This window comes from Molothrus aeneus, chromosome Z (genome assembly GCF_037042795.1).
Source record: "Molothrus aeneus isolate 106 chromosome Z, BPBGC_Maene_1.0, whole genome shotgun sequence".
Lineage (NCBI taxonomy): Eukaryota > Metazoa > Chordata > Aves > Passeriformes > Icteridae > Molothrus > Molothrus aeneus.
Genome location: NC_089680.1, coordinates 29,408,681 through 29,434,261, shown reverse-complemented (window position 1 = coordinate 29,434,261; position 25,581 = coordinate 29,408,681). Strand labels below are relative to the sequence as shown.

Genomic DNA, 25,581 nt, shown 5'->3' with positions numbered 1-25,581 from the left:
CCTGCAGGATGCCACTGTCACTGCCAGTAACAGGCTTTGCACTGCATGTGCAGCACCTCAGGGCTGAGGTTTGCCACACCTGGTCTGGCCAATCTTTTCCTGACCCACCTGAAGCTCTGATTACTTCAATTTATTTGTGACATTAGTATCTCTAACTGGCCAGATGTAAATTGCTAATTTGTTTTACTTTTTTCCTTGGATGTTACAGCTAGTGTTTTTACAGCTAGTAGTTACAAGCTGCCATTCTGCGTAGGATGAGATATTTATGGCTTTAATGTGAGGTTGAAGCATAGGGAAACATGACTGATACAGTATCAGTGGCCTTGAAAAGTGGAGACAAGTGTTGTAGAGGAGTACAGGCTTTAGGGGTGATAAGAAATGCAGCACAGGCATAGCACTGGAATCCCACTGCTATAAACAGTTCACCTACAATCAGTTAAAACCATGCAGACCTGGATCTGTATTTAGTGTATATAATATATATGCAATTTATATAACAAATCTGGAAGCAATGTGAAGCTGTAGAGCAGTGCAGGATGAGCAAATCATGGTTGCTCATGTGGACTGAGTGAGGAGTAACAAAAAACGGACACTGTTTGGGCCAATGTTCCTGGTAGCAGAGGAAATGCCCCACAAGGAGAGGCAGATGCCGTTGCTGTGAGCTCTGCAGGGCAGCTGGGCTGATGATGGCAGTAGAGAAACAGGGTGGCTCACAAGGACAGCAGGTGGCTGGGAACACAAACCTATCCATCCTGTGTCCCCTCTGGTCACATCCTGCCTACAGGAATTGGAATGGAACATGGAAAACACATTCCATGCTCCAGTAGGTGGGAGGTTATACATAAGGATTAAAAAGTAAGAATCTAGTAAAATACTACCAAATTCAGAACTGCCTAAATTTTAAAGGGCATAATAAATTAGACTGTGATCATCCCTTCATCTTCCCAGGTAATTCCTGAAGATTAAACCTAACAGGTGATATAAACAAATGGCACAAGAGTGTAAGGATATAATTTTTGTTAAAGTTTAACGGAGCTCCTAAAAACATGTGGAAAGCATACCATGGGGAAAAATGCTGCTTTGTAAAGTCTATTTCTGTAGATGTCTGACATTCATGAATGATGGCACAATGATCAAATCATTGCAATTTCCCTCTAGGACAGAAACTCCTCAGCCTCTGCTAGGGAACAAAATGTGTGGGGTTTGTTGACAAGATCACTTTCTACCTAGCTTTGTGCTCTTGATGGAGGGACTGAAGCACCCTTAGTGCCAGCTATCTGGCTGGGAAGTAAGGCCAGGTCTAGACAGCCATCATTTCTTCAGGTGCGGCTGTGCCCCTGTTGGAACCTGCACAGGAAGAACTGCTAATGTTTGTCTTCACCAGATCCCTCCTCACCTCAACCTGAGCATCCCTGGCTGCCCCATCATCCACACACCACAACCCCAAGACAGGGCTGAGTGGTGTCTGCCTGTCCATTTCACCCTCCCACACAACCTCACTTCAGCCCAATTGTAGCTCCTTGGAGAAGGCCATCCTTGACATAGCTCCCAGTAACACAAATATTACAGTAATTACACAGCTTTTACAGAGCTGTCATTACCTTTCCTTTTCTTTTGGTTCTGGCATGATGCAAAGACAAGACATAGCACCCCAGCCTGTGTATGTAAGAACAGATGAGAAAATATTGGTTAAATAAATAACCAAGAAATGTAACCAGTGGTCTTCTTGGGAGATGGGGATAAAGATGAGGTGCTTGGCGTTTTTCCGGTGTCATTATGTGTGAACAGAATAGACGACAAAGCACTGGGACATCCTGACAGCCAGCAAGAGGAGTACAAACTCCACCCCTGCTGAGGAACCGCTTGCTCTCCATCCCAAGGGATGCCTTGAAATATGCAGGCAGTTTACAGAAGACAAGCAGACAAGATGTGCATACTGACTAGAGTGTCTCTGACATGAGCATTGTAAGCAGTGCAGGGAAAGTCCTAGCAAGAAAGGGTAAGTGGTACCAACATGAGCTATACAGAGTGCAGAGCTTATACTTCCAACTGCAGAAATGCCCCTCTGCAGCAACAAAAGCCCCAGCATATTAACAGTCATCATGGAAATTTTAGGATGTGGTGTAGTGTGTGGTGGGTGAACAAATATTTAAAAATAAGCACCCAAAAATGACTCTGTGTAAGCCATCTCTGCCTTTTTCCCTAATGACTCATGGTTGAAGCTCCTTTTATTAGGTCTCTGAACTTTTTTTCAAATTGAAAGTTAGCAACGCTTCAGAGATTAATTGCTTTAAAGAGAACAGAGTTCCTACATTACAGGTATTTTGATCACTTTTCCTGTGACAAATGGAAGCAAAAGCACTAAAAATTATATACGTATTATCCACAAATTTAAATTTATGTGATCTTAATACTCAATGAATAACAGTGATGGCAATCATTTGACAAATTCTCATGCAGGACTGTGTGTCATTTATGCAGTCCAAAACAGTGTGAGAACATATACTAGTTTTAAAAATGAAGAGTTCTAACTGCTAAGGGAAACAGTGTCCCTCAGCTATAACAGTTCATTCAGGTGCCACCAAGGTCTGCTGAACAGAAAGCAACATTGTGTAAGCAGATTGTTCTCTCTTTAGACCTTGCTTTAGAGAAAAAAATAAGTCCTGAAAACTACTTCAAGCTATCTAAAGCTATTTCTAATGTGAGGAATGCAGTCATGCCTGCCGATGTATCTACTGGAAGAGTAAAGAGTTCTATGTTAGCTAAGATACATTACTTATTTTAATCAATTGAGACACCAGCTCTGGGCAGTGAAAGATTAATGTCTTCATCCTCAGCTCTTTTGAAAATGAATTCCAAACTCATATGCTGCAGTAGAAGCAAAGTGAAAAAAATTTAAGACTGCTGATACTGCCTGAAGGAGAGACTGAGGGAATGGTCTTCTTTCTTTTCTTTTTAATGTTAGGTGTGAGACAAGTTTCTGCTTATTCAGACACATAACCTAGCACCCACAGCAAGCACTATAGCCAAAAGTCCATCCTTCAGAACTGTATGTCCTAGAATTTCGTTTGCAAACATTTTTAATTCTACATTATCTTCCTGCATTGACTTATTTTGCTTTCACACAGCTGTAGTCAAAATATCCCTCTAAAGCTAAGAGGTGAACAAAGAGTACTGGAGAATGTACAGGGCAAGAAGTTCAACTCTAAATTGTGATTAGCAGAGAGATAAAAGCTTCAGACTAGGTTTTCAAAGTAGTGTCACAGAACCCCATTAGAAATCATGCAGAGCAGCCTGAATATAGTGGAAAGGTGCAGTCCCCAGCTCCCCAGAACCTGAACTGGCAGGGTGATGGCCTATAAGATTGAAGAGTTCAGCTACCTCTTTCAAACTGCTGACTATGTGACCAAACACTGCATGCACAGCTTTTGTGTAGACAGCATTTACTCCATGTGATCTTGTGCCTCTGCTACCTGTGTATTTTTAGTTTCATTACACAACAGGTTTACAGGTAGAACAGTACCTGGGATGGGTGCATACACTCAAAAATCACAAAGCAAGTGGAAAGAGATGGAAGACAGTTTACTAGTAAACACTAAACATTTTGTACTGTGATTATATCACTGGCAACAATCACTATTGCTTCATTCCCAGTGGAAGAGAGTTAGGAAGAGAAAGCACTAGGCTTCAAACATGTTTCCCATATCCCTACAGTAATGCTTCACATAGAACATAACAGCCTGTCTCCATTTCTGCACAGTTACATGATGTTGCTGACACAGCTTCAGCCGAATCCAAAATAGGAGAATTGTGTTTGATTCTAGACCATAAGAGCTAATCTTAAAGCAGTAGGTCAGCTGGAATTCTTAGGAAGACTTCAGGGTTCAACTGTTGTATAAACTCCAAGAGGATATAGAAACTACTATAGTCCATGCCATTCAGTCTTTTCTGCCATAAAATCCTTGCAGGATTAAAACAGACATTTAATCTTTTTTATAGTTTTATGTCAACTGTTTCCTCGTTCTTCTCTCACAGTGGCTATGAATACTTCTTTGATGATCTCCTTATTCAGGTTCCTGCCTGTAAAGAGAAATAAAATATCTAACTGTATTTTACAGTGCATTAAAACACATACAAGTAGCTTCTTCTATCCTAAGGAAGTGTTTATTATATCAATCAGTGACAATAGCAGTATTAAAATTAAGGCAACAACAGACTTCAAGCACAAATAAGGGAAAGGGAAAAAATAGGTTATTTTTGGTAATAAAACACTTTGCACAGCAAACAAATACACAGAAAATAGAAGCACAGAACCTCAGCACTGCAAGATTTTTAGAAACAAAACTGATTTTAAACATTTCAAAGCTATAATAACCTTCCTTACAGTTACTAATATTTGATCAAGCATTCAAACTATTCCCATCACCCAATTTATAATTACAGATTTTAGAAACAAGATTAAATATGCCAACATAATTTATGAAAGCTTAGTATTTTATTGATTTGGTTTGATTTGGTTTGATTTTGGTGGCACTAATAGGGATAGTGTAGACTCCTCTCAGCTGGAATTTTGAACTTCAGGAGGTTTTGATGGATAAGCCTTAAAAAGAGGGTTAAGTTGAACAAACTTACTGCACTAATTCTGGCCAGTTTAGCCTGATTGCTTTTCCCTGGCCCAGTCTGTGAGACTGTCTATGAGAAAACAGCTTTTTAAACTCAAAGAAGGAGATGCATAATTTCCTCTTACCAATTAGGACCAGCCTGTTTGTTCTCTTTTCATCTTCTTTCCAGGGTACTGAAGTCTCTTCTAGGTCATAGAGCTCATGGACACCTTGGACTATCACTTGATGAGATTTGCCTTGAATAGATACCAGTCCCTTATCAGAAAAATAACTGTTAGGGTATATAAACAAAACTTTAAAAATAAAATATGTAAGAGGGGAAACAAAACTTTCAATCTAGTTCAAGCAGGGAGTAGTACTTCTGGCACCTGTGAACTTCTTAGTCAAAATAAACATATATTATCAATCAACACATCTACTCATAACATCCATTTTCACATCTCCTTATTTTGTTAAAGGCTAAGAATTACATTTTACCATACTTTGCCTTCTGTTCCTCATTCTGTTCATCATTTGTCAGTACCTAGCCTGCCCAAGCAAAAATTAAATGTCATCATCTACTATGCCTCTTTGAATGCATATATGGTGTTTGACATGGGAGTCCATGAAAGCCTGCCTGCCAACAAAATGATGTAAAATGAACAAAAATGTCTGATTTCAGATTAGTCCAATTAAGCTCTTATGCTCAGTATATTTACTTTCCTGAAACAGCATCTTTGAATATTGGGGAAAGAATAAACATCTGTGAAGTAGAACAACTAGCAACAGAATTAGAAAAGATAACAGTCAGCATGAGTCCATTAACTCACATATCAAAAGCTCTATTAAACAGTTTTCATCACTTCATAGCACAATGTTCTAAAATATTTTAGTGGAACACATTCTGTAAAACATGTCTTGTACATCTTGGAAGTTCCTCCCAGAATTTGCCCTAAACCAGGACACTTCCCTAAAGAAAGTTTAAAATATTTCATAAAATAGGCCTCCATTTGACCTATTAGCTGGAATTCCATGACTATTACTGCCAAAAGGGCTATGACTGCAGATATAATATAAATATAAAAGCAACAAACTTTGGAACCTGTTCTGTAATTAGTTGCCTGAGGTTCATTTGCTTTGGTGTATTTGTCTGTAACTGAGGGAGAGCACACATCTTACACAGGCTTCACATCTCATAAAGGATTAATTTGATTCCAGTGCTCAATACACCAAAAACAAGCTTGTGCATGGCATTACTGCTTTTCAGGCAGCTTCAGATACATCAGTGGCTACTCTCTTCTATTTGTCAGGAAGGAGAAGACCAGGATACTCTAATTTTGTTGCTGAGAAAGCAAGAAAACAACTTTCCTTCCTATAAAACTAGAATAATTATGTTTCTATCTATGATGGTCAAGGGTTCTCAGGAAACAAGCCAGGGCTTTACTTTCTTATATTTCTTACAGCCTGACAAATGACTGACTGGATTCTTATTTTTTCATTATTTACTTGGCTGCTTGGTATAAGGTAAATGAAAGTAGATCCTGAATTGTCACCTCTACTCTTCTCCAAACCAAGCAAGTGAAGAACATATAAGTGCCCATGAAGATGAATACTTATGAGCTGTATCTTCAAAACAACAGCCTGACAATACTGTAAAAACTTGTTAATTGTAGACCACAACTACTATAGCATTCCTATGTTACGCCAAACTGAATTTCTGCATATTATGGCAACAATTTTAAGTACACCTAGCAATCTATAGGATCCAATCTACAGTATCCCAACCCTAGATATCGAGATGAATAGTATCTCTCAAAGCAATGGAGGTAGAAAATTAAAAGTGATTTAACTATGGCTTGATTTTTAACCCTGCCACTGATGTTTGGGGACTGTACATCTGCCCTCCCCATTTAAAACAAGTAAGATCAATGTTTGCTCCTCTGCCAGCTCTCTCTTTCTGAGTCATTCATGGAATGACAACTTGATACTCTCCATATCATCTGCTCTGCTACAGTGATCAGCAGCAGCTTTGATAGGTCCATAACTGACAGCACAATGCAGTTTTTTAGGTGTACAGACAAAAAACACAAAACAAAGAAACTGATAATTTCTGACTAACCTTCAGTCTTATGACATCCATGGTGCATCCAGTCTTATCTTTCACATTCTTCTCCCACAGAAGATTCTATGAAAAGAAAAAGTTATTTCCATAAACGAAGTGGCATGGGATGAGTTTCTATAAAAAGCTACAATGATTTTTTGAGTTGACAGTGATGTATTACTTACCTGAATAAAGAGATTTAAGTTTTCTTCTTTTATATTTCCTGAAACTTCAAATGTTACTGTAATTATAGCCTGCAAAAGGCAAGATGCGCTTATTACCACACTGAATAAAAATCCCGTAACAGTAATTTCAAAAAGTGTTCTTTATAACTTGGCCTCATAAAAAGGCAAGTATATGACAACATCAAATTAAAAAAAAACCCAAACCTCTATTTCTGTTCTGCTCTAATTTTCTAAATTAAGCTCTACTTTTTGTTTCTGTTTGGGTGTGCACCTATAGGGCAGATACAATGCCTTGAACAGTTTAGTGCCATTAGCTGCTGCCATGTAATTCTTTGCTGTAGAGACTATTATGATCAAGCTTTCAAATATGGTTAACAATGCTATTTTTTTGGCTTACTGATCTTGATGACAATACTATCAGACAAAAAATAATCAACATAATTTTCATAAAAGACAATCTGTACTTGCCTTATAAAAAAAGCTGTTTATAAACAGACTGTGTAGGAATAGAGTCAGAAAATCAAGATGTATGAAGTTAAGTTCTGTGCTAAAGTAACTGCCAGCTAACTGCTCAGGATCAATTACCAAAAGAAAATATAAAAATAAAACATATAGTTTAAAATTAAAAATTTATTTAAAGGCTAAATAATGTCTTATTTTTGTCACTATAACTGCTCAATGGTTTGGAAGAACAGAGAGAGAATTACTTCCTGTAATGCTTTCCAACGACTACCTTCTGATGACTAGTCTAAACTTAAGGAAAAAAGAAATTAAAGCAACAAGCAGCAAATGTTTGTCTAATGACCAAGTAAACTTATCTAAACAATCAAGAGCTAACACTCTGAGCAGCTTCAAAACACGTCAGACCAAAGTTCACTGTGCTCCAAGCACAGCGCAGTTTGTTTCTGCTGACCTTCAACATGAAGATAATAAGCACACTTTGTCTTACAACAAGGACTTGCAGCCTACTGTGAGAAGTGTTCTGCCCTCATTATGCCTCAAATGTCTCAACAATCATCTTAAATATGTGGGTGTTAAACTAAACACAGATACTAACAATTAGTTCTGTCGAATGGCTACACACTACAAAACTAACAATAATCTCCTTAATAATACACACAAGGATACTATAACTCATAACATTCAAGAAGGATTCTACTTAACATTTCCATCTACTTTAGGGATCTATTAAGATTCTATAACTGAGCATATTTAAGAATTTTGATTAAGCAAAAACAATCAGTATTTTCATTGTAATTATAATCAAGCATGAACTGATTTTGCATTTAATCTGTAGTTCCAAAATAATTTATTATTGCCTTTTCCTGTTTCCAAGACTAGCAACTTCACAGTTAAATTATGCAGTTTAAAAATAAAAATACAGGCATTGTATGCATCATATTTTAACCCGAAAATTCAATTTAATTATAGAGACCTTCTGCAGAAAGCTCACTTTTCCAAAACACCTAAAAAAAAAAACCTAAAACACCTAAAATCTATTCTAAAAAATAGAAGTTTTTACTTTTTTGCATTTTCTTAGGGGACTCGTGGCCTATGGGTGAACTCCACCCACCTATGGACACCCCAAGGAGGACTGTGACCCACAATTCAACTAGAGAGATTTTGTTTTGGATAGAAAACCTATAGGACAGACTGGCTACAAATTTAGGACTTGTTTCTGCAAATACCTAAAAAAAAAGTGGTTCTATTTGGTTCACTAATACTCTCCATGTGAATCAACAAATGGTATGACTGTCTGAAAGCCTATAAGCTATTTTTAAAAGTGAGACTTAATATAGTCATTTAGAATCTATCTACAATAAAGCACATTCTTTTTGTGTAATCTAGGTCATCTTCCAAATACCTTAGAACACATTACTCCCTAACTGAAACCTTCTGAAACAGTAACAAAATTAGCATGCAATATTGAACAGCCCTGTTGTTGCAAAAACATCAAAGCAGTATTTTTGGTAATTACCTTATCTAGATGTGCATGTGTTGTCTTTACATGCTCAAGCTTTTTCTGCAAACTGAAAATAAGTGAAGTTAAATGTTGCATTTGAGTAGGATTGTCAAAGTGCCATTATTTCAAAATTTTAAAAATTCCAGTATTGCAGAGCAAAGCTGAAATATCAGAGATAGACTATATATTCAGAATAATATATAGTACACTGAAATAATTAATTCAACAGTTAATTAATTTTGAATCTCAAAATAGAAATGTTTAACTATATTTGTTTGATAGTTGTTTGTGTTAGAAAATTATGCTTTTTAAAACATAAAGAGAATTATAGTGCTGATTTGCAGTATCTTCAGCATTAAAAACATTTATACTTCAATGAACACAAGACCCTTGATACTCCTTTCTGCAAAAAAGGCAAACTACATCATTAGAACAAGCAAGAAAAAAACTGCTAGAATTTACCAAGTTAATAGATGTTCATTTTTTAAAAAAACTTTACAATTATTTGAAAATCAAGAAGAAAAGAATGTACAAAGTTGTTGCTGGAGAGAACAAAATCTGTAACACTTATTGAAATACTGTATACCAGCCTCCACTTCTCAGCTGTACAGCTCACTTGTACTATGCAGTGTGCCTGCTAACTTAAAACAGATACTCTCTACTCAATAAGATCCTAAGTTCAAGCTCTACTTGAGAACCTCTTTTGTAAACTAATATTTAGGGTCTTACTGCATCTTTTCATGTGAAAATTGTATTGCAACTTTAGATTTCACATGCACATCTGTCTCAATTAATCAAGATAGCACAAAATTTCTTCAAATACCATCTTCTGTACTGTTTCTGTTTTCTCTCTATGTTGTGAATAACACAGAGAAGAAATACTGTAGCACAAGTTACTATGATGCCCTCTGCCACTTTAGAGAAAATTGCCCATTAAAATCCCTCCTCCTAATTTGATGACTGCAAAATTTTAAGAAGCCTTTATGGTGGGGAAAAAAGGTATTATCTGCTACAGAAGTAATATTTCACATTCCTACTTCTCCTACTTCCTTTGCTTTGCTGTCTTACTCTCATACTCCCCTTCACAGAATCCAGAATTCATGATGTGCTTCCCATGACTTCAGGGTATATCCAGACTACAAGGCTCTATCACACAGTCACACCAAACAGATGACGTATCTGTCTGCTGACAGAAATCCTTCCTGCAGTGTGCCATTAAAAGAAAAACATTATTTATGTACTGGTGTGTATTTGTGTTCAAGTGATGTTGGATGCAAAGTTTTTCTACTCAGGTGATGGCACTGAAACCACCACTAATATTTTATGTAAGAATTTCTGTGTCTAGGAACTAGAAACAGGGTAAGCAATTTTGCTGTGCTGAGTTCAAACATAAAGAAAATAAACTGAACTTTATTTAAGTAGTCTACAATCTTCTTGGTAATTTAGAATTTGTCTTTAAATGCTGACAAATGTTTTAAAGTGCTTCCTCTGTTTTAATACCAAATATTGAGAAGCTCAAAGTAACTGAGTGGGATAAGAGAGAACACTAGATTGAGGAAAGCAATAAAGATTTTTTTTGTCAGTTCCTTAAGAACTTTCTCAGATCTGTGGAGCGCAGGAAACTAGTAAACTTCACAGAACACATCCTAATATTACAAGTAATCAGATCTAACTGTGAACTGCTGTTAACAGGAACAGTCTTTTTCTGGTTCACATCTTTTTACTGCTTTATCTCTGCTGTGTGGCTCCAGGATGAGTCAATTCAGTTAGCTGATCCATTATAAGAACTTGGAACATGGATTTATGATCTGGCTTACAAACTAATAGTTATCTATTGCCTCTAAAGGATATACCGGTCTCCTTCCTCCCTTAACTTTGTTTTGGATGCCTAGTTTGGTATTTCGCTGATGCTGACATTGGTAGAAATCTTGAAACAAATACTACAGTATTTCACTGATTAGACAAAGCCAGTGCCAGCAAAACAAGACAAAACCTATCATTTTGATAGTACTGTACCAGTTCAGAGGGAAATCTCACAAGCACATGTTATCTAATAGATGTTACTAATTTGCATGTCCTGCAATTTCTTCCTACAGAAGAATGAAGCTGATATTACCCTCCTTTTCCCTCCTTTACTTTATGATTGCTCCGGTACTCCTCACTCCCTTTGCTGTTCTTCAGGTCTTTCTGCTCACAATGAACAAAAAGACCTTTCCCCCTTCCTTCCCATTTTACTCCTGCACCCATCCAGGATGCTGAATCATGCATTCAGCATTTAAAAACCCCAGGAATGACAAACATAGTTAGCAGAATTTGTAGAACCTTTGTTTGCTGTGGAACCTCAGTCCCTCATTCTTTTGTGTGAAATCTACAGATGCCTCCATTTCATCACAATACAAAGGAGAAAAAATTTTGAAATACTTTAAAAGAACCAGAGAAGTGTACAAATCTACTCTGATACTAAACCAAAACCTGCATTTTGGGGAAAAACCCAACCAACCACACAAACTCTGGCTCATTTAACTTTATAAGGTCAAAAAGGTTTTTGCAGGCATTTGAAGAAGAAAGAAATTCTATCTAATATTACCACTTATAAAGCAGTAATTTTTAAAATGTGACTGTCCTGGTCTAGACAGGATGGACTAAACTAGAAATTCTAAGAGAAACTCTGATGCAAATTTGAGCCAGGATTTCAGTGTGTATGTTTCATACACAGGTATTTTTTTCTAATAGAAGAGAAGAAAATTACCATACCTTACTCCAGATAAACTGTCAAAAGCATGCAGGTCCAAGACATTAGAGAGATCAACTCTAAAGAGAGGGGAAAAAAGAAAGCTTTGTATTTTTTATGTATTTAAATGTCATGTTTTAAAGGTGTTTACTGAAGCATATATTTCTTTTCTTGTCTATAAGACTAATGCCATTAATACTTAGCCTTATTTTTGGATATCAGTGGTTGGTACTGTCTTCTACAAGAAAATTCTGTGTTTAGTTACACAATAACATGTAAGCACAGAAACAAAACTTTTAAAATTTTACTGTTATACAGTAAAATACAAGGTATTTCCAAAAGTATGATAAAATCTCTTATTCATTATGTCTGAATAAAAAAATATTTTCCCTGAAAGGGAAAAGGAACCTTGAGCCTCTCAATACAGACACAAACCCCCAGAATACATGTAGCTTATACTGACACACTGTTAGCAAACAAAACTGAAACAACTTTATGAGGGAAGCACTACTACTAGGAATTTGAACTCTACAATTTGAAACAGACAAATAAAAAATGCAATTCAGAATAGGCAGTACCAATCATATCTGCTTACAAGAATGGCTACCTATAAACTTGCATAAGAAACTTTTCTTCACAAAGCAATACAGACTACAGATTTCACTGCTAATAGCAACTGACAGCTTTTCAGATACAGTTGATGACATGGGGCTAAATAAAAAGAACACGACAAGTAAAAAGCCCAAGCTCTGGAATACAACCAGAATCATTAAACTTTTACATTCAACAGTAGTTGTACCAAGCAGTTTCTAAGATGAAAGACTTATAATGGAATACACAAACAATTCCTGTGTAAAATTCATGATCAGCTCAGTGTCAGTTGTTCTCAGCAGTGTTCCAAAAAATCACATAGTAATCCTCCCTTTTAAATGTGGGCTTTTGAGGGACAAACCCCTCTTAAGAAGGGTATGTCCTCATACCATGCCAATAAATTAATTTTGTGCTGATTTCACATTTGGAATGTTTAATAATGGAAGAGACTGTATGTGTCATTTGCAGAAGAATATTAACAAGTAACAAAGAGTTGTCATTGAGGACTGAATCTGAGGCCCACTTTATCTCATATCCAAAACTTAGTGCTAGCTGGCATCAGACACCATAAAATATGCAAAGAGATCAGATGTTGGATGTCCCCCTAATGGACATTTAAAACACAAATAATGTAGTTCAGTATCTTCTTCAAAATTGGTCCTATATGATCACCCAACAACAGCAAGTATTTTTCTCTACAATTTCCAACTACATTTGACAACCACTTTAAAAAGCCAAGTATACTTTATTATGACTATTACCTTCCCTTTAAATTTGCTTAAATCAAAAACCTCTATTTTACAAACACTGACCACAATAATTGATGTAAAAGTGCACAAATCAGTCCTAGCAGTCTGGAAGATATACTACTCTCCTAATGCTCCTGGGAATACAGAATCCATTTAAGTCCTTACTAAAGAAGAAATCTGAGTCAGAATTTCAATTAAAAATAGCAAAAAACAGTGCAATGTTTTTTTTTTTTTTGTTATTCTTGTAACTTCCTTCCACTGCTTTCAAAGTCATTTTGTAGTAACAACTTATTTGCAGCAGCAATGAGAATAAAATTTAGGGTGACACAATTGAAGGAAAACACTGTAGTGCACATACCCAATTATTAGCTCAAAACCAACCTGGCTGTACAAACTGCTCTTCAGTCACAAGGCTGCTTGACTGTGTATCTTTGTGGCCAAGAAGGCCAAAGGTGTCCTGAGGTGCCTTAGGAAGAGCACTACCAGCAGTTCGTGAAAGGTAATCCTGCCCCTCCAGTCAGCTCTAGTAAGCCTGTACCTGGAGTTCTGTGCCCATTTCTGGGCTCCTCAGCACAGGAAGACACAGAGCTCCTGGAGGGAGTCCAGGGGAAGGCAACAAAGATGTTTAAAGGACTGAAGCACTTCACTGATGAGGAAAGGCTGAGGGAGCTGTGCCTGTTCAGACTCAAAAAGATGACTGAGAGGGGACTTTCTCAGTGTATAGAAGTAGCTGAAGAGAGGGTGGACCAGGCTCTCAGTGCTGCCAGACAACAGGACAAGAGGGAACAGGCAGAAACTGACACACAGTAAGTTCCACTTGAACATGAGCAAGTACTTTACTGTGTGGGTGATTGGAAGAGATTGCCCAGAGAGGCTGTGGGGTCTCCTTCATGGGGGGTATTCAAAAACCATCTGGACACAATCCTGTGCCATGTGCTCTGGGATGACCCTGCTTGGCAAGAGGGTTGGACAAGATGACCCACTGTGCTCTCTTCCAACCTCACTCATTCTGGTATTCTGTGATATGAACACCAATGAAGAAAAATATAAATTAGAAATACATTTTTACTTCCTCAAAAAAAAATTTTTAGATGCTTATTCATAAAATAAACATTGGATTAATTATTTCTAATTCAATACTTTTCCTTTAACAAAACTGATTTAATAGAACTGATTTAAACTGACACAAAAGAAGCAGGATCTAGTACCTAGTAATAGTGGCCATTTAATACCTTGATCTTTGTGTCTCTAGAATTTTAACAAGTCCATTTATTGACCTAAAATAAAACAGAAGAATCATTAGTTAGATGAAAATATAACTGTGATATATTGTTTGAATATGTTAACCATGGACAGCATCATGTGAAATAGCATCCCAACTCCATTATCAGCTTGTTAAATAACTATCAGATATGGGTTGAGATATTTGGTTTCCACTATAGCTGGTGAACTTCACAAGTTCTGACAACAAGATACCACCAGTGAGAACAGCATTTTCCTATCCAAAGCTATTCTCTGCTCAGTCTAAGCACTTTTATTTTCATATTTCAAAAAATTAATACAGTTGATAAGTATTTTAAATGTTAATGTTTCATTTGGCTTATCATGGTATTGATAGAAAAGAGTAATGTCTTTGATCATTAATTTGATTCAGACCATTGGTTCATCTGCTTCCATGACAATTGTTTGGGACTTTCTCCATATATCTTTCCATTTGCCAGTGAACTCATATTTACCAGCAGATTTTTTTCCACTTCTCCTAATTCTCAAAAAATGGCATCAGCTGCTCAGAAATGTAAAAACATAAACACTTAAGAAAAAGGTCTGTCCGTACTAAACAACATCAAATCTTATCAAGATAGACAAAATGCTAAGATTGTGTAAGTACATAGAAGTACTAAAGTATCTTTCAAGAGGCAGTCTCTTTTCTCTTGTAAGCTTATCAATTTTGTCCATCTAATAATGAGATCTAATTTCTATTTTAACAGCAGTAAAGAAGTAACTGTGTTTAAATTAATTTTTGAGGAAGTAGTGTTACAGTTATGCCAAAAGTTTCATACCTCACAGATGTTCTGACTTTATTCAATTCTTCTTCTGAAACCAAATCTGTTTTATTGATGATTATAAGATCAGCTAATGCAACCTGCCTATGTATTAAGAAAAAAAAGAGAGGAAAAGACATCACTAACAAACAAGTACTTTATCTGTAAGGCAGAAACATTATCTCCCCCATGGCCCCAAAAGGTAGTATGAACATTGTTAGTACAGAAGGGCAAGCATTGATCAAACTAGAACATGATGGAGAATGATTACAGTACTATTGACTTCTCAATATGTTCTTCTGTGCCCTAACAGATCAAATCAAGGCTTGCTAGATTCTTTTATTTCAGGGTTGTTTTGTTTGTTTGTTTGGATTTTTTATGTCATTTAATCCAAAGTGCTTAGTGATTTAACAACTTTACAAATCCCTATTTGCCAGTGAGATTATATCCTTATGTGATCCTTGTAATGCAATACTTCAAGTTTCTTTGCTTTATGAAGACTTCAATTGTTACAATAACCCTTAATTATTGTGGCTCCACATTTATTAAAAAGTATTCTTCTATCTCCAGTTCTGCTTCAAGCATGATAGATCCTAACATGAAACTTTTAATTCCCCCAACAAGGGTGCTTCTCATTCTTAAATAAAATCCCATCACTATTAAAATAGAACAGTCCATTCTTGGCAGAAAGATCAAATGAACCATGATGTTACTTTTCCACATTTTACCTCATTACACCAATCTACCTCAGTTTAAGCAAAGCAGAAGCAAAAAGCCCTATTTTAAAGAACCCATTTCCAATGAACTTTTATACAGTGCAATTCCCAACTTGATATATAAAATTAATTTCTACATCCATACCGAGATGCTTCATTAATAAGGCCTTCTGGTTTCTCCTCTGTCAAGTGCTAAACAAAAATTAAAAGAATTGGATTAAACATATTCAAATTAAATTTAAATTGATTTGCAATTAAAGAAAGCCAAATCCAATTCAGTTGAGGTCTGTTTTTTGACAAAGCATTGAGGAAGATGGTATCCAGAATCTTTCTGTTAAATGATAGTGAAAAAGTACATTTATATATTCATCATTACATGGATTTATAATTAGCTAAAAGCAAACTCTTCTAATTTATTTTATTATTAGAATGCTAAAGGGTTGGAAAACCTTAAAATATTTAATTACTTTTCAGCTTTACAATGAAGTAAAAAAGTTACCGTAACACACAGTAAAAATGAAAAAATATATCTGGAAGAAAATTAAGGCTCAGTTATTTTACAAAGGAGTGTGAACTCAACTAACTAACAAAACATAGGCTAGGCTTGCAATACAGCTTTCTTATATGTAACTTCACATTCTTTTCCTCTGAAGACTCAAAGACAAACTCTACTTTGATAGTAAAAACTGGTAACTTTTTTCAGGTTTGTATGGATAAACCACTCCTCTTTGGCATGTCTGTCCAAAGTCGGAAGCTACAGGAGTTTCAGTATCATCTCCACTTGTCTGCCCAAGCTAGTGTCTTTGAAGAAGAATTAGTGAAAGGGAAGAAAATACCTGCATCTCAAGCAGCAGCATAACATTTAGCAAGACAAAGGCTTACTTAACTTAGTCACAGCAACAGACTACACTGAAGCAGCAAAGGTCTAGCTACAAGTTATTTTCTGCCCACTCTGCCATGGAGGTAGCAATCTCTAGGATAGAAATGTCACAGACATCTGGAGACAGAAAAACTTCAAACTGGTGCTGTAGTATTAATAAGAACTTGCCACTTATGCTTACATCTCTAAGAGAGTCCTGTGCACTCCTTCATCAGCTCTAAATCTACCAGGAATATTACTTTAAAATCTCAGTTTCCAGTTAGAGAAACAACAAATTAAAAGTGGAATCAATTTGTCATGGGAAATATACAGCTTTTTAAAAACCTTGAAAACTTTTTTTCTTTATTGTAATTACCAGGCATCTAACAGCATTTTACTTGTAGAAAAGCAAAAATAAGTTATTGCATACTGTGAGTCTATCATGTAAAAACAAACAAAACTATTTCCTGATTGTGCACAACCTAAGCAGAGAATAACAACAAGATGACTCTCAGGAACCTCTCCTCTAACCTCTTCTTTGTAATCCTCTGTGTATTGATTCTATACAATTACTGTTTAGGTTTGTTGCCCTGAAAAGATCAAATGTCAGTAGTGCAGATGTCAGGTCCTGGAAGTTGAGGACTGCAACTTCAAGCTGTCCAACTGTTCACCCTCAATTAAAGAAATTAGTATTTCAGATTGCTGTGTGACAAACCTGTTAGATTGATAACCCATGGTATCAATTAGCATGGGGGTGGTGGTATGGTTGGTCACAGGGGATGTTTGTCAGCTTTTCTTGTGATGGGTTGGTTCTTTGAAGCGTGACATACTTAAATTGCTGCACATTATCTCAATGCCATTACCTGTACGCTTTCAAAGTTATTTTAATAATAAGCAGCTGTTGAGGTCAGGCTTTGCAATCAGAGGAACTAAACAAGTTAGCAAGTCCTTCTATACCAAAGTTTACTTAGTACACAACTAAGAAAGTCTGAAGTTCCTACTATTCTGTGTAGATGTCAGTGTTTTACAGGTTTACTGATCAGATTATGTATGTTTTCACTGAGGTGCCAAAGGTAATAGTAGATAGAAAATTTAAATGTTTCAAAACATTTTTGTGTTGTTTCTGTTATATTACTTGAAAGTCTAGCATTTTAAAACTCGTTTTCATTAATAATTTAATGCTGCTGTGTGCAACACAATTATATTTCATCTGAGACAACATTTCAGCACTGCATGAAGAAAAAGATAAACAGAACAACATTTTTGCAAGCAATATATAATATAAAACACATCTGAATTAATATGAGGGAACCCAGCTGAAAAGGGGTTGACCTAAAACATGCTATGATTTCTTGTGATAGTTGAGGTGATTTAGAAGATGGTGACTGCTTGGAAGGGCAAATCATCCCCTTCCCCTCAGTCTTCTACCAACTTCTCCACAAAAGTTCTTGTAGAAAACAATGAACTTAACTTTCCAAATTGCTATGAGGTTCCATTTGTTCTGTTCCAGTCCAAGACAAATTAATGAGAAAACAGGACTGCTAACCTGATTTACCCTTTTGTTAAATCTAATCTGATATCCTTTTTTGTTTTTTTTTTACCAAATTTACCCTTTTGGTAAATCAGCTATCAGATAAGCACAAATGAAAGGAGAAACCCAAGTAATCCAAACAAAAAAAAATCTTACGGGAAGAACTACTCTCTTATTCTTAAACCATTATTCTTCAGTTCTCTGAGCCATTTGCAGCCATTGTAAATGCAAAAATACTACAAACACTTTCACAGCATAGAATTTCTATATGACTATTATAGATGGGTAATGTAGTGGCTGGCTCCTGCAATTAAAGGATGAATATTATGTGTATGTAAGAGAAGTTCTATTAATGTAGAGTTACCTTATTGTGATTTGTTGTTTGGACATCCTCTGTTCTCTCCATAGTCCCCCTTTCCCCCTTAAGGTCTTTCTCCTTATTCAGTCCTTTTGTTGTATTTTGTTAAGGTTTAATAAGCCTTTTGAAATTTTAAAAGTGAGCAGCATTTCTCAAATGATGAAGGCATTTTTTCATATGGTCACTTTTTTTTTAATCCTGCAAAATCAATACCCAATCAAAGCAATAACCTCCTAAGTTATTAAGTTGCAAATAGTTATATTTACACCCACCTATTACCAAAAAAAAAAAAAAAAAAAAAAAAAAGCTGAACTATTTGAATTAATCACAATCTTTGCTGACCTAAGTTCACTGTTGTATATGTCTGTTCTTACATTATACTTTATATACAGATTACTCTAATACCTGCTCTTTTTGTCTGCTTCCATATATCATGTTAATGTGAAGCGGTACCAGAACATGTGTGCTTTCATTTCTCCCTGCCACAGCTACCATTACATTAGTACCCTTCCCAGGCGGAGCCCTAACTCACTTGTTACCACACTGGTATAAGACATCTGTTCTTAGTCCTCTCCTTTCAAGTAACACAGACCAGTGACCAGTTTCTCCATTGTTTTTACAGCAATCCAAATGCCTATTTGGATTAAAAGCAACATTCCTGAGTGAAGAGTTAGAACTATAAGAAACCAAGTACTTAGCAACCTGGCATCTCTTGTCACACCTGTTGCTGTGTCTGTAAGAATGTGAATTCCTGCAAATATCAGTACTTCCTTGTGCCCATCCAAAAGATAGTAATAATGAAATATGTCCTCATTCAATCTAAGAATTACAGCTATTGTTAAAATTAATTAATCCACATGAACATTACTGCAATAGCTGTTCTAATGCTGCAGTTTTAAACGATATAACAAATCTAGTAACTTACCTGCAATCCATGCTTTGCATCAACAACAGACACAATACCTAAAAGAAAACATTAAAATGGAATAGAAATGTGCTAAATGCAGCTGACAGTTTAACAACTTGAAAACCTCCTGTACAAAGGTAACAATATCAGCAAATTTACAACTAGTTATAATAAACTGGAAGCACTGAAAGTATGTGAACAATAAACTTGTTACCTAAGTATTTTTTTATTCATTGTCTTATCTGTCGTAGTAAAATGTCTACAGAACCAGGTGAGATAAATTCTTACAAAGTAGATGCTTCATCTTCCACAAGAGGAAATTGGCTGAGGTATGCTTTTACAGAATACTGAAACAAATTAAGGGACTGACTGATGTATGTAGCCATTCTGATGGTAAAAGACCAGGAATTTGAAAGTCTCTGGCAGAAACTCAAGAAGCTCCTTCTTACTGAACTCAGTGTTTCCTTCCTTGGTTAGATGGGTATTTTACAGACTGACCAAAATGTTAGTAGGGCATTTTTTAAGCCAAAAAGTAAATTTTTTTCCTACATTAAAAAAATTGCTCTTTAACTACATATAGTGATGACTTATCTTTCAGTAATCTCAGGTTTTTATTAGAACACAGCAAATATTAGCGCCAACGAGTACAATAGGTGAAGAAAGCAGAAAACAAAAGGCAGAAACATCCAGGTGTTGACAATTTATGAATTCAGAAAAATTGTCTTTAGGAAACACTGCATTTCAGTAGAAGGGGAAGAAGGAAGAAAGAGGGAAAAAAAGCATGCTGTAATATTACTCCTAAATGAGGTTTTATAACCTCTAGCTAATGAGATTTTCCCCTTACATCACTGTCAAGAGCTGTCCATATCTGATCCCTTAGAAAAGCATTAAACAACTTTTGCTGGCTTTTGCAAGACTGAGCACCTCCCCAAGTAAATAAACAAGCATCAGAATATGCAGGGACACCTCTGTGATCAAATCTGCCAGTGTGAAAACCAAGTTCATACATTTCAAACATGTTCTCAAACCTTGCCTTAAAACACCAATCATACATTACTCTAAATCCAGATATGAAATGCCAATACACAGGAAAATAGGCTTGCACTTACCATCAAGATAGATGTCACTTCCCAGCTCAGAATCAACCCAAAACATGGAGGCCACAGCTCCTAAGAAGTGTAGTATATATACAGTTGCAAAATTGAGATGTTTCCAGTAAACTACCAACACTGAGGTATTTCACAGAAAAACTCTATCTGCAGTGCTAACAATAAGATCAGTGACTAAAGTCATTCCAACACCTAAAACTGTCCACCTGAAGTGATATGATGCAGTCCTTCAAACACCACTCTGTATCAGACCCAAATACGTGTCAGCTGTTCTAGTGCTTACTCAGGCAAGATATAGCAGGGACCACAACATGAAATCGTTTTCTGGTATCTATTGATTTTTTTCCAAAAAGCTCAATAGTTTTCCAATTTGACTCAAACAGAATTTGTGTGTAACAGAGGCGAAATCAATGTCCTGTCTTTTGAAGAAAATTACTTTATAACGACAACTATTTAGCTTTGAGCTGGAAAGCACCAGTCTCCTAATGGGAAAACAATTGAATTTCTGATAAGAATTTCCTTCCCTCTCCATCTACAACAGATTTTTAATGTGGATGGTTTAGAGAAAACTGTTTTGGATAGCTATTCCTAACATGAGATCAAGTTTAAACACCTTTTTTAATAATAAATACTACTAAAGAGCACAGAAGGATTTTGTAAAATCTCTTATTGCTCTTTAAGAAGAATGTACTAGTCTGTTTCACAGTATATTTTACAACTTCACAAGATATAAGGCCTATCACAACCAGTGTAACAATACAACAGATGCTAATTATTTAGACTTTAAAAGGAGGAATGTAGAACATCAAAAGCGTATTGAAAACTACTAGTTTTAGAGTATGCTTCTCTTTGCTAAGCCCAGTGTCTTCTCTAAATGGAAATATATTTTAGCTGGATTTCTACTAAGCTTTAGATTCAATTTAAACTAAGGTCAGCAAACAGAACTCAACCAAAGACAAAGTCATATCTGCACCTTGAATCAATTCACTGGAGTTTGTACCACCACTGAAGCATAGGCACCTGACAATTCACCACGTTAATATTACAACTGTCAAAGTGAACTAACTGGTGAGCAAATAAGCACTTCATAAAAACAGAATAATTATCATGGTTATGAAAATTGTAATGTGAACTACCTGGATCTGCCAAACCAGTTGTTTCTAACAATATATAGTCAAATTTTCCTCTCCTTTGCATCAGGTTCTCAATTGCTTTCACACCATTGTCCCTGTAAGAAGAAACAATTAAACCTGAGAACAGAGAAAACAAGCTAAAGCATGTATTTAAATGTATCTTCTGATGCAGAACACAGTGTCAGTATCATCAAAGCAAAAGTTCTAAGACAGGACATTTGCAGACTTACAGTCTGCAACAAAAATTTAGTTATCTGCTGGCACATTATTAGGCAAATTTTAGTTTTCTCCTTCATTTAAGTCTAAAAATAGCATTTTCCTAACCCACCAGGTTTGTTTTCAAACACTGAACAACCTGTAAAGGACAGTAGGGCTGTGGAGATATGGAACTATTTGGTTTGGCAGCTGATATTACAGAAATAAGGGGTGAAGTAGAAGTGAAGCATGCTGCCCTGTCTTTCTACCTCACCTACACCAAGATTACCGTGCCATTTACTTAAATTAGAGCTGATGAAGTCAGTCTAAAGCAGAAATGTATAGCATTTTTTAAAGAAATCATTGTATATAAAACACAGCAGCATATAAAACAGCATATAAAAATAATAAAACAATCAATGTATATAAAACTTCTATGCTTCTCTTAAGACAGCATTCCTTACACCCCAGAACAACAGAATCCAATAAGATTCTGTTTTCCACTTACTACCTATTACTATTTAAGGCATAAGACCAGTTCTCCCAAATTTTTAGGGCAAACAGGCCATGACCCTTGTTTACAAACTTAGCACAAACAATTCAGCATTGCAACAAACAGGGTAAAAAAAAACATGTCAAGGGAACAAATACTCTCTCGCTTTTTACCATGACCACCAGCTTACAGATTTGGATACTGAGTTTCATTAGGTCACAGAAGGTTTTCCATTCATCCTTTTTGACGAATACTATATTGAAGTAGTAACCAATGTACAAAGAAAGAAGCAGACTAAGCGTTTTGTGGGGAAATTGGGAAACCTGAGTCCTAGTTCCAGCCTACCTGAATCTTCAGCTCTCTACATGAAAGCACATTATACTAACAATAGAGGGATAGATCCCTACTCTACAACATCCCCATGCTGTATAAGCTGGTATTTAGATTACTCTTCTGAAAGACACCAAGTCCAAATCCAGCAAGACAGCAATAGGAAATAAATTTCTACCTCCCAAATTCCAATTGTTTCATCCAACAAAAGAAGTCTCAATCAATTCTACCATCAGTTTCAGGAATCAAATCCTGGATGTTTTCTCCCTTCCTCAATTCCCCACAATATCCACTGGAAGAACTTGCACAGAACTTGTACTCACTTTACTGAACAGCACAAGCAGCCATTTCTGAGCTCCAGCCATTCTTCATAGAGTTCTCCCCCTTGACTGATTGCCAGAGATTTCTCCAAGGCACTTCCTGAAAATACAAGTGGTGCTATATTTTTAATCTACAATCTTGCATGACAATGCCTTTAAGAGAGAGATATGTGGATTACATTCTTTTCTTCTGAGACCACGTTTCTGATATGTTCTCAAGAAATTTGTATTTTCTATTTTATGAGAAATATAAAAGCCAAGACAAAGCTCATTCCACAAAGTTCAAACCCCATTGGATGATGGTACATCTTAAGTGCCACAAACTTTGCTAAAAGAAAGGGACACCAGCCTGTGCCTCCCTGTCAAATAAAGGCTCTGTGTGTACATTTTCTTTTAGGCTCTGTGAACAGAAAAGCTACACACATCTTTATTGATGAAAACAAACAGAGAGCCCCCCACCAACACAGTATAAACTGTAAACAATGTAAGCTTCTGACTATGGTACAGATATGAAATTACAGCTAGAGCAATTAAAAGTTCTGAAAGCAAAGAGTTCAAAGAACCACAGCCACCAAGCACACATCTCCCCATTTTCTTGGTCCATGATAATTTGCGATTTGCAAATAGCTGAGGGGAAAGGAAATTTTAAAAAATATCATCTACCAACATATTATTTCAATTTCCATTTGCTTGAAACTGAGTTAGACAAATAGTGGTATAGCACTTCCAACAGGGTGATGTATTTATTTACTTTATTCTGAGGGCCTACATTTATGTGCAAAATAGATTAATGCATGTCAGTATTTTATGAAAACCAGCAAAAAGACTTTCTGCCCTTCTGAAGACTATGAGGTATATAAGGTTAATAATTTCAGTAATGGATTTAAAGTTACAACAGTCTTGGTTTCCAGTAGTTTTATGTACTTGTCATTTTGTGGCAAAAAGAAAGATTTCTGCACGTTTACATACCTTCTCCAAATTCATTCAGAATAACTGCTATTCTTTTATTATGCTGTTCTGTCAGTATGTAATTTAGAAGAGTTGTTTTTCCAGCTCCTAGAACACAGACCATATTTCTATTAAAATGTTTAAAAAAACACGTAACATTTCAAATAAAAGCTAAATACTGTTATGCATGCACATGCACACTTCAAGCAATTCTCTTCTAAATAGAAATTTTCATTCTTATGTCCTACATTCTGTTCTAATGATGTAGAAATTAATTTGTAGATATATTTCAACTCATAGAACTATCAGGACATTAAACTGCAGCCTTAAATAAGTTTTTCCCACTCATTAAGTGTGAGTACTTGATAAACTTACAAGCTCCCTACTAGCTGGGCAGATTTCTCCTACGACACTAACTTTTATGCTTCTTTTAACAGAAGGCAGACTTAAATCTTCTCCCTCTTTACTGCCTTTTCTGACCTGTTCTGCCATGAGTAACCACGATGTGCTACTAACTGCCTTTAAACGGGGTATTGTTATAAAACGTGTTACAAAACGTGTTCTGAGGGGCTTTAGCAGCAGTTTCATCCCATGCACAAGATCACAGAATTGTCAAGGCTGGAAGGAATCTCTGGAGATCATCCAGCCCAAAGCAGGTGACCACTACAACTAGGGAACCTTCCTTACTTGTCCTTAAGGGATTTTTTTTTTGCAACAGTGTGATGCAGTACAAAGTTACAATCTTCAGCACAGTGACTGCGATCCTAAATTTAACCAGATTCTTGCAGTCCATAACTGCGTGTATCACACAGTAACTCTGCTGGTCGAGGGGCACAGGAAAAACGCCGAACCTCACATTTTTCAGACTGCAACACAGTCTGCATTTAACTGAGCCAAATGTGTTGCACTATTCTGACGCTAAGTGACCAAGAGCCATTTGTCAATCGTGACCTGCACGAGGCGGCTTCTGAAAGCAGGGTGGTGGAAGCAGCAACCCTTTAGGTGCTTACACCTCTCCTCAGAGTGGCCCTGCAAACTCACGGGAGCGGCCGGAGGGCCCCGCGCTGCTCACCCGGCCCGTGGGGTGCAGGCCCCCGCCCGCCCGGCAGCCCTGGCTCCGCGCTGCTCACCCGGCCCGCCCGGGCCTTCCCTGCCCGCACGCAGTCCCTGCCGAGCGTCGCTCCCGCTCCTCACCCAAATACCCCGTGATGATCGTCACGGGGATCTTCCTGTCGGGGCCGGCATCGGCCAGCTCCGCGCCGCCGGCGCCGATCGGGACCAGGTCTGGGCAGTCCTCGTCCTCCATAAGCGTGGACGGCCCCGGCCCAGCCACCCCCACCTCCGGCGCCCCCTGCCGTCACACTCCTGACGTCGCTCGGGTGGGGTCACCGGAGTGACGTCACGCCCCGCCGCGCCTCGGCCCCAAGGGCACCTCCCCCGCGCGGGGCTCTGCGCAGGCGCAGCTCGGGGAGCCGGGCGGGGCGCTCTCCGTGAAGGGAATGTTGGTCCGCCGGGGCGCGGTGGTGTGTCTGCGGCGGCGCCTTGCTCCAGCAGGGACAGCGCAGGGTACATGGTACAGGCGTGTGTCAGGCGGTTCTCTAACATCTCCAGTGTGGGAGACTCGGCATCCGCTCGGAGCAGTCTGTTCCAGTGCTCAGTCACCTCCACAGTAAAAGTTCTTCCCACGTTCAGGTGGAACTTTATCCACTTCTGCCTGTT

The 25,581-nt window shown here is 37.1% G+C and overlaps 1 protein-coding gene across 3 annotated transcripts; it reads right to left on the bottom strand.

Moving 5' to 3' along the window:
• Positions 1-3,561: 3,561 nt before the first annotated feature.
• On the bottom strand, positions 3,562-25,184 carry LOC136568662 (zinc-regulated GTPase metalloprotein activator 1A-like). Of its 3 annotated transcripts, none has more exons than XR_010785271.1 (15): positions 25,057-25,184; positions 23,884-23,970; positions 22,918-23,014; positions 21,580-21,671; positions 20,444-20,503; positions 19,353-19,390; positions 15,825-15,871; positions 14,982-15,068; positions 14,154-14,198; positions 11,605-11,661; positions 8,866-8,917; positions 6,888-6,956; positions 6,721-6,786; positions 4,748-4,858; positions 3,562-4,080 (listed from the first exon to the last, which is right to left on the bottom strand). XR_010785271.1 is itself a non-coding variant. In XM_066568780.1 (15 exons), the coding sequence occupies exons 1-15, from the start codon at positions 25,166-25,168 to the stop codon at positions 4,007-4,009; spliced, it is 1,113 nt and encodes a 370-aa protein (XP_066424877.1). In that variant the 5' UTR covers positions 25,169-25,184; the 3' UTR covers positions 3,562-4,006. The 3 variants fall into 3 exon arrangements, 2 of the variants coding, with proteins under 2 accessions (XP_066424877.1, XP_066424878.1); XM_066568780.1 differs by having other exon boundaries at positions 4,748-4,877; XM_066568781.1 differs by lacking the exon at positions 3,562-4,080 and having other exon boundaries at positions 4,762-4,893.
• Positions 25,185-25,581: the final 397 nt, after the last annotated feature.

Excerpts from the sequence above, each read along its gene's own strand:
- LOC136568662 (XM_066568780.1), bottom strand. The coding sequence starts at position 25,168 with ATGGAGGACGAGGACTGCCCAGACCTGGTCCCGATCGGCGCCGGCGGC. Across the intron at positions 23,015-23,883 it reads TCTGAATGAATTTGGAGAAG|GAAGTGCCTTGGAGAAATCT; the intron begins GTATGTAAACGT and ends TTGTATTTTCAG. Across the intron at positions 4,081-4,747 it reads AAACAGGCTGGTCCTAATTG|GCAGGAACCTGAATAAGGAG; the intron begins GTAAGAGGAAAT and ends TTCTCTTTACAG.